Here is a 14,487-nt window from a genome sequence, read left to right as displayed (position 1 = left end):
TGGCTTTGCAAATTGGGAGCTAGCCCGAGGTGTGAACGCTCTTTCCTTTCTCTCATCTCAAGAACAATCCCTCCTCTTTTTCCCTTCTTGGCATTAAACATGATTTTAGTTTTCCATGCCGGCAGTGTTCTCTCCAAACTCTGGTTTTCGATTCTCCTCTCTCTCCACTTCATTACATTAACCATTGTTTAGCTAGACATGGCTAATCATGTTCTTTCATAGTGATGGTTTGCAGACCATGGTTTCAAACTGTGGTTTTAGGGATACCATAGGGAAGGGAAAACAGAAAAGACTGTGCATTGTTTCTTAAGACTGTTTTCTGGTTTGCAAACTACTGAGTAAATCTTGACTAGCCCTATAAATGTAAAAAAAGGTTCAACATTCATAAATATATACTGCTGCATAGGATACCTCAAATTGGGTAGCTAATGTGGTGCCTTCTAGATGTTGCTAGACTACAATTCTAGCCATCCCTAACCATTGGACATGCTGGCAGGGGCTGAAGGGAGCTGTATTCCAACAGCTTCTGGAAGGGGGTCAAGTTAGGTATCCCTGCCTTGAATCAACTGTATATCTCATTCTTTTTCAAGGGACACGTTTTCTTGAGCTTAGACTAAATACTTTATAAGCTATAAGGCCTAATTCATAAAACATTATCCGCCCCCTACATATTTGGCAGAAATGTCATGGACTACTACTAGGTTACTTAAAGCAAACAACCAGCTAACCTAGTTCTGCTGTCAGAATAAGATACTTAATGCTAGCAAATATGCCAATCTCTGTATATGCAATATAACTCTATAAACATTTGAAGCACATTCCCCTCTCAAAGAATTCTGGGCACTGTAGTTTGTCAAGGGTTGCTGGGAATTGTAACTCTGTGAGGGCTAAACTACAGTGCCCAGAATTCTTCGAGATAAATGTGTGAATCATAGAATCATAGAGTTGGAAGGGACCACAAGGGCCATCCAGTCCAACCCCCTGCCAAGCAGGAAACACCATCAAAGCATTCCTGACAGATGGCTGTCAAGCCTCTGCTTAAAGACCTCCAAAGAAGGAGACTCCACCACACTCCTTGGTAGCAAATTCCACTGCCAAACAGCTCTCACTGCCAGGAAGTTCTTCCTAATGTTTAGGTGGAATCTTCTTTCTTGTAGTTTGAATCCATTGCCCTGTGTCCGCTTCTCTGGAGCAGCAGAAAACAACCTTTCACCCTCCTCTATATGACATCCTTTTATATATTTGAACATGGCTATCATCTCTTCTCCAGGCTAAACATACCCAGCTCTGTGAGTTTAACAGATATAGTGTGTAGGCAGATTAAAAGTCTCAGAAATGGTATGGTGGCTCAGTGTTCAACTAAATTCAGGTGGTAGCCGTGTTGGTCTGTGATGCAGTCAAAATAAATAAAAAAATTGTCCATTAGCACGTTAGAGACCAACTAAGTTTATTCTGGGTATAAGCTTTCGTGTGTATGCACACTTCTTCAGATACACTGAAACAGAAGTCACCAAGAGTAGACCCATTGAAATGAATGGACCTAACTTGGTCAGGTTTCCTTAATTTCAGCGGGTCTGTTCAGAGTACAGCTTAGCTGAATACCACCCCACTGTCTGTTCTCAGCCGGCAAGTCTAAAAGGTTTTTGTAGCTTGCAGCTGTCTCTCTCCCCTGTGCAGCTGCCTTGCTTCTTCTGACTGACAGGGTTTTAGAATCAACGTGTAAATTAAGGAAGGATTACTCGGTGCACTTGTATCATAGCCAGTTTCAGAGTGCACACAGCCCGTATTCACATATTTAGTGTTCATTATCACCTTTGTATCCCAGGCTTCAACCAAGGACTGGATTATACCATTTTAACTTCAGTCTTGTGGGGGAGGTTAGTGGTTCTCAAACTCCACCCCCCCCCCCAGCCACACTTTTAGAATAAAAAATTGCTCTCACCATGCCATTTTTTAAAAAATATTGAAATACTTTTGGGGGGGAGGGGGGAGAGAAACAACTACCGTGTTTCCCCGAAAATAAAACGCTGTCTTATATTTATTTTTCCTCAAGAAGACACACTAAGGCTTATTTTCAGGGGATTTCTTATTTTTTATTATGTCAGTTGCTGCCCGTCTTCTTAACCGCTCCATGTCGGTACGCTGCATAGCCACGCCTATCACTATGGCTTATTTTCGGGGTATGGTTTATATCACGCAAACGCTTAGAAATCCTGCTACGGCTTATTTTATGGGTATGTCTTATTTTTCGGGGAAACAGGGTAGCAGTGTTTGATTTATAACAACATGGAACGCAACTGCTGTATGACACGGTCATGGGACATCCAGAAAGTATGAAACAATGCAGATATATAAGAGCATGAATCATTCCAAAAATATAATGATAAACAAGCTTTTAACACATGTACCTTAAGTATATATGTAAGATCAAGTGAGAGGCGTGAGCTTGCTTTTACTAGGTAATCTCATTTACAGGTGAAACTCGAAAAATTAGAATATCGTGGAAAAGTCCATTTATGTAAGCAATTGTTTTCATTAGCTACTGGAGTTTAATATATGAGCTAGACTCATGACATGTAAAGCGAGATATGTCAAGCCTTTGTTTGTTGTAATTGTGATGATTATGGCGTACACCCAATGAAAACCCCAAAGTTGAAATTGTTAATTTCGGGTTTTCATCAGCTGTACGCCATAATCATCACAATTATAACAAATAAAGGCTTGACATAGCTCGCTTTGCATGTCATGAGTCTATCTCATATATTAGTTTCACCTTTTAAGTTGAATTACTGAAAGAAATGAACCGTTCCACGATATTCTAATTTTTCGAGTTTCACCTGTATATTAGGTGTAATTTGAGACAAACAAACCTTCATCTTCTCATGAGCTCAAAGAAGCCTTTCTGTTTTCTGATCTTTCATATTGAATCTTCCTGCCACATCTGCCCTCCTTTCCTGCCACGCCATTGTGGTGTGCCACAGCCTTTGAGAACCACTGGTCTAAGACATAGCGAGTACCCCAACATTATTAGAAGTCTACATGGGTGACCAGATTTTTGAAACACAATAAAAAATAAATAAATTCCTTCCAGTAGCACCTTAGAGACCAACCAAGTTTGTTCTTGGTATGAGCTTTCGTGTGCATGCACGCTTCTTCAGATACACTGAAACAGAAGTCACCAGACCCTTATATATAGTGAGAGAGTGAGGAGGGGTATTACTCAGAAGGGTGGTGGGAATGGGTGATTGGCTGATGGGTGTGGAAAACCTGTTGATGACTGCTAACGACTGCAATTAGTCCTAAAGGAAAAAGCAAGGGGTGAGATGGCTAAAGATAGCTTTGTCATGTATAATGAGATAAGAATCCAATGTCTTTGTTCAGACCAGGTCTCTCCGTGGTTTTGAGTGTGGTAATGAGTTGCAATTCAGCAACTTCTCTTTCCAGTCTATTTCTGAAATTCCTTTCTATTAAGACAGCTACTTTGAGATCTTGTATAGAATGTCCTGGGAGATTGAAGATTTTTGAATATTACTGCTAGCCCAAGTCCTAGAATCTCCTCCTCTTCTTGCTTTTCTTCCTCTGCTGATGACATCATCAAGTATAGCGAAAGGAATGTAATGAAACATTGATCCAGACATGGAGCAGTGCTAGCAAGTGTGGTCAGAGATACCCTCCCATAAGGTTGCATTTTTCAACTTTCAACTTCCAAAAATGGCGGGGGCTAAAAAGTTGTAACATGACTGGGGAATTCAAAATATATTTTGGTTAAATTAATACAATTTAGTTTTGCTTGGTAAGTAAAATGTGTGTAAAATTGCATAGAAATCATTAAAAATGCTTGCCAAGTACTTACAGATTTTTTATACCATTGTAATTTTTATTATTTAGCATTAGGTGACATTTTCAGAAGGTAAAATTATTTGTTTTCCCAAAAGCAGTTTATGTGCTTCTTCATCAAACGTACACTTACCAAACTAAATGTTGTCCAGTCACAAAAATAAAAGCAAATTTGAATTCCTCACACTCAAAAACATATTTTTAAGACCCCTCGCTGAAGAAATGTGCAAAAATTAAGTTTCACCCTCTAAAATGACACTCCCTACTCCCACAGTCTCATTCTGGGAGCTTTAAATTTTTTAAAAAAAATTAACAGGGACTGGCTTGATTCACTCCACTGTTTTTAATTATCCGCAATATCAGGAAAAAACAACAACGAGGCTAATGGCTACGTATTGCTCCCTGCTTCAGCTGCAACAAATTAATTATTGAACATTTCATTAAGCTGTTTTGCATACTTCCATCCTCTTGTCAATAATCAGCCATAAAGCGCTTTAAATCTCTAATTTCATTAGTTTATTAAGTGTTATTAAGCTACCAGCAAGGCAGATTCCAAGCACGGTTGAAGAGAGCTTAAAGAAGTTACTTTCCTACTTTTGCATCTCTGTAGTCGTCACTTCAGCACCATTGAGTCAATTTGCGTTACTTTTATTGCCAGTTTCCTTCTCCCTCCTAATTACTAGAGGCAAATAAATATTGAAGATTGCACAGTGGCGATATGAACGTTCTCACCATCGCACTCTGGAGAGGAATTTGTCACCCACAGGCCCAGAGCTATGCACTGCGGGGCTGACAACTTCGGTGTGTACATTGGATAGAAAGACTGGGTGTGCCATTGCCACTCCAGTTTATTAAGTGGTATTTAGCTACCAGCAACAGAGAGACGCACATTAGTTGGTGTAGAAGGTTGCACCAGAAGCTTCTGCTGTTCTGTGTGGTGTAGTGGTTAAGAGCAGCAGACTCGTAATCTGGGGAACCGGGTTCGCGTCCCCGCTCCTCCACATGCAGCTGCTGGGTGACCTTGGGCTAGTCACACTTCTCTGAAGTCTCTCAGCCCCACTCACCTCACAGAGTGTTTGTTGTGGGGGAGGAAGGGAAAGGAGAATGTTAGCAGCTTTGAGACTCCTTCGGGTAGTGATAAAGCGGAATATCAAATCCAAACTCTTCCTCTTCTTCTTCCTCATGTGACAGCTAGGAGCAACCAGTGGAGAGGGTGGGTGGAGTGGACCTGGCCTCCTGGCAGGGCCATCCCCACTGCAGAGCATTTCAGGGTGGTGGTAAGGTACAGACGATGCAGCCAAGCCAATCCAGTGCTCCCGTCAGTGCAACCTTGCCAGCCCCCTTGCACCCACACCATTTCACTATGTGGCAGTGATGTCACTGCTAGGAGACCAGGTTTGTGGTGCTGCCCCTCTGGCAAATACCTACTCTATCTGCCCAACATGGAAATGTTCAAGCAGGGTTACACCTTGATGCTGGACCCACTGGACATGAAGTTGCATGTCTTGTTTAGCAGATGCCATCTTGGGATAGAGTCATTATATATGTCTCTCTCCAGCCAGCCTTCTTTTGCCCATGCTCAGTATCCATCCACGCACACCTTGGGTGACAGTATGGGATTTTTTATTATTTTTATTTTTTGGTCTGCCAGCTATGTTGGCACTGGAGGAATTAAGTTTTTTTGCTTCTTCTTGTTAACCCAGCTTAGACTTTCGGCAGCATTGGTATGGGATGCTGATTAATTAGATCAGAGGGACAACATTTTTTTTGCAATGGGTACAATTGCTAGCAGCAACATTATCCTGCTTATCAATAAATAAGAGATGCTAATATTATTTTACTTGCTTAGGGGTATTAACAGAACCAAACAGTTCCTATGCTTAAAATATTTATTTACCCAAAGCGGTTGACAAAGGATTAAAATGGCTTTTATGGCTCGGCAAGTGGGTGCAAAACTATGAAAGATTAAAACAATTAGCTGGTTTTGTTTAATAAAGTTGTAGACCTGGTTTAACCCACTGACGAGTGTCTGGTCCCCTTTTGCCGTTTGTGCTTGCATCACGAATAGAAGCCGTGGCCGAACCTTTTATGTAGCTCAGAAATGAGCAGAGGCAGAAACAGTTCACCCCAGCGTCCTCTGAGTCAACACAAAAGCAACTGGATATACTGGCAAAAGTCTTTTGAGCTTGGTTGGGCTTGGAAACTGATTTCAGGGGCATATAAAAGCCCACCTCAAAGGAGAGGTGACTTTTACAATTGCAGCCGAACTCGTTTCACCAAATCCTGGACTCATTTCATCCTCCAGTTTGTTTACATACCCAGGAACGAATCAAGGGACTGAAAATGAATTGAGTAATCTTAATCATCTCTTTCACCCCAGCACCAACAAATCTGAAGGGGTGGCTGTTCAATAAGTAATTTTAACGAGGCATTTAAAAATGTATTCTAAACTTTGGAAGACTTTTCATCCTGAAAATACACCCAGTTCTGTAATTATTTGAAATCCATATTTGCTGCCAAAAGCCCAATGAATAAACAGTTGAAACTGTTTCCTGGGAATATATTTGCAGAACTCCCATTAACTTTGGTGACAGTTCCACAAACAGGAGAGCCAAACAGAACTTGGCCCTCAGTCCTTATGCAGATAGGTACATTCATTATGTATCAAGTAATGGCTGCAGCTGCTTTTGGGTAGAATGGTATCTGAAAGTGGACTGTGTTGCAGCCAGTGACTTGTTCAGTCATACCTGGATCCTGGTGGTAGGAGTGGAGGACAGAAAGCTAATTTTAAAACAGGCACACACCGCGTGTGGGAAGCACAGCAGACCTCAACATAGTAGTTAAACATGCAGTTCTGGCAGCCTCCTTCAATCCATATATATTCTGTCTTAATTGGCTGGCGCCTCAGATGTCTGTGTGCATGTTATCTTACCAAGGCTAGTTGCAAATGAAAAAGAAGTAGTGAAGGGAGTACCTAGGTTTTGAGTTCGTTTAGCCCCATAGATGAAAACAGGTCTCGCGTCAGTTTCGATCCAAGTACCCTGGCATAACTCAATCAAGGAGTCACAGCAAACTGGATGAGATGCTGTGCATGCAATTAGCAAATCAAATTCAAACTTTATTTGCGTAGCCGACTGGCCATAGCATCTAAAAGACAAACACCAACAAAAATACAACAAATATGGTTACCAATAAAACCTTATAACCTATTAAAACTCAAGGTAATAGCTCCTTGGACTTAACATAAATAGTAAAATGATAATAATAATAATAATGATAATAATAAAATCCTATGCTGGGAAACCGGATGACTACACTGTTGTCATTCAGATAGCAGCTCTCAATCTCATTGCTCTCTCGATAAATCTGGCAACCTTCTCTGTTACCGAGCTGTTCTGGTCGGCTAGAAGTGAAAACAATTTGGCTTCACAAGAGCGGCCCAGGATGGCAGATAGGAGTGGCGTGATGGTCTCATCCCTCAGGTCTTTATATAGGGGGCAGGACAAGAGTACGTATTCCAGTGGCTTTTTAAAAGGTAACTAGGAGGGTGGGTAGCATGACCCAGATTGGGATCCCGGGGGAGAGGGCGGCTTTAATCTGTTGCAATCTCAGGGGTGAGGAGCAAAATATACGTTAGGGGGCTTAGTTTGGTCAGAATCGAGTATACACTTCCAGAGTTAACAATAAATACATTACTTCTGGTAAATAAGCCAGGGCCGTTAAAATTTGTGTCCCAGGCTTTTTAGATTCATCTGCCTATGCCCTATCTGAAACCAAAGGGGTGCATTGGTTGCCAGATGTGAATTCCCCCCTCCCCAAGTTCTCCTACCCCACTAAGGTTAGTATCTACCAAATGTCCTCTGCTGCAGAATGCAGGAATCACTTGGGTACGGGGTTGAGTAGGCAAAGAGGCAACCTTTTAGGTATCCTGGACCCAAGCTGCCTAGGGCTTGGTACACCAGTGCATCCTGAATTTAGCCCAGTAGCTCATTGGCATTTAGGAGGCACTGGCTGAAGTTCCCAAACTGTTGTCAAGGGCAGTTACAGGTAGGTAGCCGTGTTGGTCTGCCATAGTCGAAACAAAATAAAAAATTAAAAAAAATCCTTCCAGTAGCACCTTAGAGACCAACTAAGTTTGTTCTTGGTATGAGCTTTCGTGTGCATGCACACTTCTTCAGATACACTGAAACAGAAGTCACCAGACCCTTATATATAGTGAGAGGGTGGGGAGGGCAGGCAGTTTTAGATGTCGCTCTGTAAACTTCTGTTCCCAACCCAGCATAAGATCAGGCTGCAAAATCCAGTTAACAGTCAAGTATCTGAGGCATGAGGGGGGCTGTGAGGAACAGTATTCATGAATGCAATTGCTTGGGAGTTAAATAAATAAGGGAGCTTTTCTCTTGCCTGAAGCTGTCCATGTCCCCCCCTCCCTCTGACCAGGATGTGCATGACCGGCGAGTTCAGCACTCGGTTGAGTCATGTTGCGAATCCAGCCTGGCGCTTTTGCAAAAGGGTTGTTTGGTTTGCTATTTTGACTGAAGTGCTGCATGCAAATACAGAGGGGAAGAAGGATTTTCAGTTCCCGTAACATATTCCATGGGTGGCCGGGGGGGGGGGGGATGCAAAGGAAAAGTGAATACTGTACACACAGAAGCTACAGTAAGGCCCCTCCATGCATAATCTCAAGACATATAAATCATCCAAGTGTTTAGAAGTTATACACCTGGTAAGGAGCTGACCTGTTGCGACTCGACTATAGTTTTAAAAATACGTTGGTGAATTTGTAACCTCCATGGAAGCAAGAACACTTCCCCTGAGTGTGTGCTTGGCATGCATTGGCTCAGACAGTGGCTTATGGATGAATTCATGGCTGAGAGTTGTGCTGGAGATCTCCTGGCCCATAGCATATGCCATTAGTCTGCTACAGCGTTTGAGCAGGCTGCTGTGCTCCCCTCAATCCTTCAAGCGCTTCTGCTGCCTCCTCCTCCTTTCTCTGTCCATAAGACTTCATTAACCTTCCTTCAGCTGAGCAGTGGATTGCAGTGGGTTCTCTCAGGCACAGGCAGTGGTTCCCCCCCCCCCACACTGAGGATGGGACTATGTTGAAGGGCCTTCTCCCTTTGGAATGGACAGAAACAAAGAGTCCCAGTCGCTTGCCCAGTGAAGATGTTCCAACAGGGCCCAGGGAGAATCTCACTGCTACCTTAACCTTCCCTCTGGCGCCAGTAAGATTTTCAGCTTTTGAGAGGGAAAAGGAGGCAGTAACAAAGGGTCCTCTGGGCTTTTGCAAGCGTTTCTCCCAAAGTCGGAAGTCTTTCTTTTGTGCTTGAGGATTTGGAGTGAGTGTGACTGTCAAAATTGCATTGGCCTCAGTTGCTGCTAGAGCTGTCCAGGTCCTCCATTAAGTAAATCCTTACAGGATGTTATGGAAAAGTTTTGTCAGAAGTCTTTTCCTTGGTTTACCTGTTCTTTGGATGCCTTTTCAAAGACAGCTAGAACAAATGTCTGTAAATCCTATTTATTGCTGCTGTCTTCCCCATGGGCTCTGATAATAATCTTTTAAAAGCAGCAGTGCTGCGATTTCTTAAATGTAATAAAAGAAAGTGTCATGTCTTGGAAAAGGAAGCAGAAGGCCACAAACCTTAATTGGTGGAGAAACCTACGTTAGGTATGTGACAGCGTAGCAAGCCCGTAATCTTCATTTCACTTCATGGGGATGCCTCTTTGTAAAAAGCAGTTGAGCAGTTGCCCTGAAATCTCTTTAAGATACCTTAGCTCTACTCATGCTAAATACTGGACATAGTAGTCTCAAGCAGTGTTTTTCAACCTTTTTTGGGCAAAGGCACACTTGTTTCATGAAAAAAATCACGAGGCACACCACCATTAGAAAATGTTAAAAAATTTAACTCTGTGCCTATATTGACTATACATAAAGGCATTTTCCCACGGCACACCAGGCAACATCTCGCGGCACACTAGTGTGCCGCGGAACAGTGGTTGAAAAACACTGGTCTCAAGCATCAGCCTTTTCCCCAACACTAGGAAAGAAAAAAGAGGTCAACTTGAGACCAATATGAACCTGTGGGAAGACTATACAGTTGTATCTCGGAAGTCGAACGGAATCCGTTCAACTTCCAATGCACGGCTTCTGATTGGCTGCAGTAAGCTCCTGCAGCCAATCGGAACTCGCGGAAGCTGCGTCAGACATTCAGGTTCCAAAGAACGTTTCCAAACTGGAACACCCACTTCCAGGTTTGTGGCGTTTGGGAGCCAAAATGTTTGGGTTGCAAGGCGTTCCACTTCTGAGGTACGACTGCATAGGTTTATGAATATCAATAGTATTTTTTCTTCTTCCTATTTTAAATTCTTTACGTTCTTGTGTAGATTGACTTGGTTGTTTCTTCTCTCTCTTGCTCTTTTTGCAAGATTTATTTGTAACGTATTGGAGGGGGGGAGAGATTTTGCAGAGAAGCAGCACCCATGGTCTCAGGACACGAAGTGGCCATAGAACATCTAGTTCTGTCCTTCAAGTGCTGTTAGCTAGCGAGACTTGCTGGGGTAAACTCTGCAAAATGCTTTGATGCCTGGGGGAAATGATGAGCGTTTCCAAAGATGGATATTATGTTTCTTTCTGCACGCCCAACACATTTTTTACTCAGAAGTAGCACTGTGTTCAGTAGGGCTTACTTGTAGGCAAAGCATTCATCGCTGCCTTGGGGGCAGATGCTTAATTTATTGGCACACATTTCCAACATATTTCTAGTATTTGGGCCAAAGTATGAATGCACACTCATAAGCAGATCTAAGGAATGACTATATATCTGTCCGTTTTATTTTCAGCCAAACCGGAAATTGTTGCTTCGGACAGGCTTAGCAATGGCATGCTTCACTGTGTGGCCGCTGGGTACCCTGCCCCGAAAATAGACTGGTATTTCTGCACAGCAGCTGAGCAAAGGTGAGTGAGCCGAATAATTTCCAGCATGTGTTTTGTCTTTGGGTTAGATCTTCAGCGCAATAAATTAATACGCTCAGAAACAAATGTTCAGATGAGTGGCGTGTTCATATTGGTAGAAGGGCGATGGCAATACAAATGATAGTATTTTTCTAATACAGTGGTGCCCCGCTAAACGAATGCTTCGCTAGACGAAAAACTCACTAGATGAAAGGCATTCGCTAGCGGAAGGCTGTCTCGCAAGACGAATTTTTGAATGGGCTTGCCTCACAAGACGAAAAAATTTCCGTTTTGTTGTTGTTGTTGTTTTTTGGTCAAACTGCTCTTCCCCCGTTGGTGCTTCGCAAGACGAAATTTTCACTATACGACAGCACTCGCAGAGCGAATTAATTTCGTCTTGCGAGGCACCACTGTAAAACGAAATAAAGAAATGCTGTGCCTGTACGTCATTGTGCCCTGCAGCTCTGAATCGGCCACTGGAGAGTCGTTTGAAAAGTGAGGAATGGGTTTGATGGTTTGGTTTCCCAACCTTGTCTGCCCCCAGTGCCTAACAAAGGCTGTCAGCCAGTTGTGTTACCACAAAGGTGTCATTGAAATTCTACTCGGTATTGATCCAGGGTAGATTCCAATGTATAGTTAGCAGAGTAACAACTTGAACACATTGCGGGATTCCCAAAAAAATAGACCAGAGGCAATTACATTTTATCCAGCAGAGCTTTACTGCTACTGAAGGCAAATGAGCATAATGGTCACAAATCCAATACATTCAGGACTGGCACTGTCCATAAGAAATCCAGTTGCGGCAGACTTAACTTAAACTTACAATAACTTATAATAAGTCTAAACCTTAAGACTAAGCATGCTATGTACAGAACACCACACCAGAAGGAAAAGAGATAAGAAAGTGAAACCCAGGTTCCGTCTGGCCTTACTTTTATAGTCAGCATGACCTTGACAGAGGTAAGAGAACCAATTTAAGCCAGCTCTACTCAGCTTCTCTGAAAGAATAACCCAATCATCGTGAACCTGCTGCTTGTTTCTTTCACACACAGAAGCTTCCAATAGCCTCTTGAAATAGGAAAGCTCTCTGCACATCAGATCAATACTTTCTGCACTAAAAAATGCAAACTGACAAAAATTCCCTTTCTCCATAGGGCTGTTCAGGTGGAAACATATGTAGGAACTATTCGGATGAACCTTCCTACACACATCCTCAGGGAACACGAAAAGTGAGCAAAACCATGCCTGCTAACCCACCCCTGCTAGCAGAAGCCAGCCATGCCCTTCCAGTAGTCGCGCATAGAGCTATACACAAATACAACTCTTTGCAATTTTTTAAAAATAATATAATTTATATTGAATTTCCTTTTTTTTTATTTACAAATTGACTTCAAATGGAACAGTTACATCATTTCATGTATTGACTTCCCACCTATGCCTCCATTGAGAGCCAGTGTGGTGTAGTGGTTAAGAGCGGTAGACTCGTAATCTGGGGAAACGGGTTCGCGTCCCCGCTCCTCCACATTCAGCTGCTGGGTGACCTTGGGCTAGTCACACTTCTCTGAAGTCTCTCAGCCCCACTCACCTCACAGAGTGTTTGTTGTGGGGAAGGAAGGGAAAGGAGAATGTTATCCGCTTTGAGACTCCTTCGGGTAGTGATAAAGCGGGGTATCAAATCCAAACTCTTCTTCTTCTTCTCCACGGTGTTTTTGTTCAAAACCTTTTCTACCGCACTGTCTTTCAAACTCTTTATCTATTACAGAAATCTGTCTAATACAATTACTTTATCATTTTTCTCCCACTGCTCTCTTTCTCGAATCTTGATCTTTTGACTGTATTTTTTCAGTATTTTTTTTCAAATGCTCCACAAAAGCCCTCCATTCTTCTATAAAAAGTTAATCGTTTCGATCTCTTGATATTGCTGTCAGCTTTGCCTTTTCAGCGTAGTCCATTATTTTTTAAAGCCATTCCCCCTTCGTTGGAACCTTCTCTTCTTTCCATTTCTGTGCTTATAACATTCTAGCTTCTGTTGTCAAGTACCTAAAAGATTTGGTCATTTTCTTCGGAATGTCCATCCCTATTATCCCTGTGAGAAAAGCTTCGGGTCTTTGGGGGAATAAAGCCCATTTAAACATCATCTTCATTTCATTATATATCGTTTCCCAGAAGCCTTTAGCTTTTTTTTTTTACATGTCCACCACAACTCTTTGCAATTGGGAGCAGTTCTCAAAGATAAGCCCTGGACATGCATAGCTGTACACATTTAGGTCCCTTTCACGGCACCTATGGCCCTTGAGAAGCATGGCACATGGCTTTGTCAGGAGCAGGGCTAACAGGTCTGGTTCCTCCATGCATATTTGTGGGAAGGTTCATTGGAATAGGACCCATGTTTCCTTTGCCCATCGGTTGGCAACTGAGGGACCAGTTAGCATCTCTCAGAGAGCTGGCTTAGGCTAGGAGGACTCCGCTTTCTAACACACTCACTATCCTAAGTAGCCTTACTTATGGCGGGACTTTTCTGTGGTTTGCTGCTTCCTCTTTTCTTGAAGGAGTCACTATAATTTATGACTAAACATTTAAGGGCCAAACATGGACTTCAGAGGACTTACACCCACTTGCAGCTGGGCCGTTCTTGGCCCTAATGATTTAACCCCGTAGAATGACAATTACAGAATAGCTCCTGTGTATGGCTATTATCTTTTGGATTTATCATGTAATAACACAATTTTCCAGGACACAGGGTAATTAGATTTTCATTTACACACAGTAGATTATAGGGTAAATGTGTCTTGTAAGCTTGTGGGGGGAAGAGAATTAACTACAAAGGTAATTACCAAGTTTCTAAGAAGATTGTATGTACTTTCAGTGCAGGTAGAGGATTTGCAAACAAGATTATAAAGCACTTGCTTATTTTGACAGCGTTCTAAAGACTTTCTTGCTAGCAGATAATGTGTTTCCTATATGAATCATTTTTCACAAGTTATTATTTCCTAAGTTTACTTTTGAGGTATGCATTTTTCATCCACAGCAACCGGCAACGTATCTCAACTCTGTATATATGCTCCATCCTAAAAAGGATTTTAAATTGTGACATTGTAGTAGATAATGATAAAAGAGCATTCTGCTGGCTAAAAACCACTTTTAGGATGGCCTTAGTTTTCTCTGTATCAGAAGCAGAGGTTCCAGCAGAGAGCCTTCAGGCCCAGCCCAAGACATTTTGCTGCCTACAGCAAGGGGAAAAAACAGCTGCCCAATTCCAATCCATATATAAAGAAGCTGACTGGACAGTCAGTCAATTTTTATTGTATATAGCTAGAGGCCTTTGCAATGGACGACAGAGAAGAAAAGGAAACTTTCATCTTAAATCATACACATAACCTGTAGCAGTTTGCAACATAAAAAGAAATTTACAACATTAAGACTTGATATTGGAGTGCATTCACATAGCTGGAACAGAGCTTCTTGGCTGCCAGTGCAAATCTGGCTACCTGGTGTGTAATATATAAATGTTCATCTGCTAGGAGTTCAACAGTCACTTTTTGTATGGATTGACCTGGAAGCCAATTAAGAATTGGCGATATAAATTTTCCAGGTTGTATACAGGGGGCACATCAGCAGGTAGTGTGTTTGATGTCCTCTACCTGATTGCATCCATGTATACTTTTGTGAAACATATGGGGAATTACCCCAATATCTCC

At 42.2% G+C, this 14,487-nt stretch overlaps 1 protein-coding gene across 2 annotated transcripts in view; it reads left to right on the top strand.

Annotated features, from left to right (window-relative positions):
• KIT (KIT proto-oncogene, receptor tyrosine kinase) overlaps positions 1 to 14,487 on the top strand; it is a 76,671-nt gene that overhangs the window by 47,604 nt on the left and 14,580 nt on the right. For both annotated transcript variants that reach the window (XM_033160416.1, XM_033160417.1), the window contains one exon: positions 10,678 to 10,792. In XM_033160416.1, the coding sequence (XP_033016307.1) occupies positions 10,678 to 10,792 (115 nt within the window). The remainder of the gene's footprint in view (positions 1 to 10,677; positions 10,793 to 14,487) is intronic.

This window comes from Lacerta agilis, chromosome 9 (genome assembly GCF_009819535.1).
Source record: "Lacerta agilis isolate rLacAgi1 chromosome 9, rLacAgi1.pri, whole genome shotgun sequence".
NCBI classification, from domain to species: Eukaryota; Metazoa; Chordata; class Lepidosauria; order Squamata; family Lacertidae; genus Lacerta; species Lacerta agilis.
The sequence above is the reverse complement of the archived record's forward strand: the minus strand, read 5'-3'. Positions and strand labels throughout refer to the sequence as shown.